We start from the raw sequence: 1,599 nt of genomic DNA on the forward strand, positions 1-1,599 counted from the left end.
GTCCCAAGCTTAACCTTCCGCAGAAATCAACACTTCTTTTCTCTCCTAAAAATTTGTTTCCTCCTAAATTTTCTCTGTTGGAAATAACCTGAATAAATATCTATAAATAGTCCATAATTATATTATAGCATTCACGTCAATAAGCTTCCGCCATTATAGGGTTTTCTTCCATATAGTTCTCGTCTTCTTACTTGAGAGAACAGAAGTTCTTCTCTTTGCGAATTGCGGAAATTACTATTGTCTCAGTCTTGTGTTTCTCTATAAGCAAGAAAAAGAGACGGCCATATATACCATGTCGATTGTACCAGCTGCACGCAGTGGGTGTATCATGGGTGTTCGGTTTCACCCTACTGAAGCAGAGTTGATCAACTTTCTGAAAAGGTTCCTAAAGGGCGAGCTTTTGCCGAGTGAATGCCCTAATTTCCAACTTGCCGATATCTATGGAGACCAACCACCATGGGAGATATTTGGAGCTTCTGATCATCCCGAAGAAGAGAAGGTTCGCTATATTTTTACTCGGTTGAAGAAGCAGAAGAGCGAACATACAAGGGTTCGTCGAAATTGCGCCAACGGGACATGGAAAGGCCAAACCGGTATTTTTCCTATCAAGAATGGTAAGGGAACTGTGGTTGGGTTTAGAAGATGTTTCAAGTTTCAAACTAGTAGTAAAGAAAGAGAGCATAATAAAATTTGGCTGATGAAAGAATATTCCGTCGGGGATGATTTCTTCAAAGAAAACAATATTCCTAAAGAGGATATTGTAGTGTGTCGAATCAAGAAGAATATAAGAGCTGAGAAAAATCATGGGGTAACTATGGAGGAGCAAGATGTTCCAAAAGTAATCGAAGCTATGTTGCATGGACCTGATGAAGTTTACGGCACAACAATACTACAACCAGCAACAACTTGTCAAGCAGCTGAACATCAAGTTATGGACGAGACTCAGAAGATGAACGAACAGAATAATAATAATAATGACTGCTCCTACTACCAACAGGAGATTAATTGGGCTGATGATCTGCTCATACGTATTGACGACTTTGGAGATATAATCTGGTGAGCACGAGTAATGAAGGGGAAGTAGAACGAGGGAGGAGAGACACGCAGCAGTCAATTTATATAATTGGATGAAGTACTAGATGGAGTTTACAGAAAATAGAGAAGCTTTGACATATTTAGTTTCTAACTTTATAACATCGAGGAAAGCAACAGAAACTTACTACTATTTCTTAGTACTACTAGGTAACAGTTTCTCATTGGAATAAACTTCGAAAGAGAAATTTGCTATTGCCAGATCTTTCCTTGTATTCATATATATATATACAACTGAAATCAGGCAGTAATTCTTTATCATCATTCATGCTTATAAAATTTATTTAACTACTTCATCTTTCACAATTTTTGTTTCGATCAAATCCATCCTCTAGTGGCTAGCTAAAGAACAAATTACTGCCCATATTATTCTTGTATTGTTGTTGGTTTCACTAAACAAAATTATCTTTTGTTGTTTTGATTGCAACAGATGTCTTTCTTGTCAACTTAATTGTATTAAGCTTGTTGTTAAACACCACTAAAGTAAACCAGTTTGAACCATAGTCG

At 37.0% G+C, this 1,599-nt stretch overlaps 1 protein-coding gene across 1 annotated transcript; it reads left to right on the plus strand.

The window, feature by feature from the left end:
• The first annotated feature begins 292 nt into the window (after nt 1-292).
• LOC142181519 (NAC domain-containing protein 96-like) lies at nt 293-1,060 on the plus strand. The gene has a single exon (XM_075254435.1). The coding sequence runs from the start codon at nt 293-295 to the stop codon at nt 1,058-1,060; it is 768 nt and encodes a 255-aa protein (XP_075110536.1).
• Nucleotides 1,061-1,599: the final 539 nt, after the last annotated feature.

The sequence above is a fragment of the Nicotiana tabacum genome, chromosome 6 (assembly GCF_000715075.1).
Source record: "Nicotiana tabacum cultivar K326 chromosome 6, ASM71507v2, whole genome shotgun sequence".
NCBI classification, from domain to species: domain Eukaryota; kingdom Viridiplantae; phylum Streptophyta; class Magnoliopsida; order Solanales; family Solanaceae; genus Nicotiana; species Nicotiana tabacum.

What these genes read in the sequence shown, in the direction of transcription:
- LOC142181519 (XM_075254435.1), top strand. Translation starts at nt 293, where the DNA reads ATGTCGATTGTACCAGCTGCACGCAGTGGGTGTATCATGGGTGTTCGG.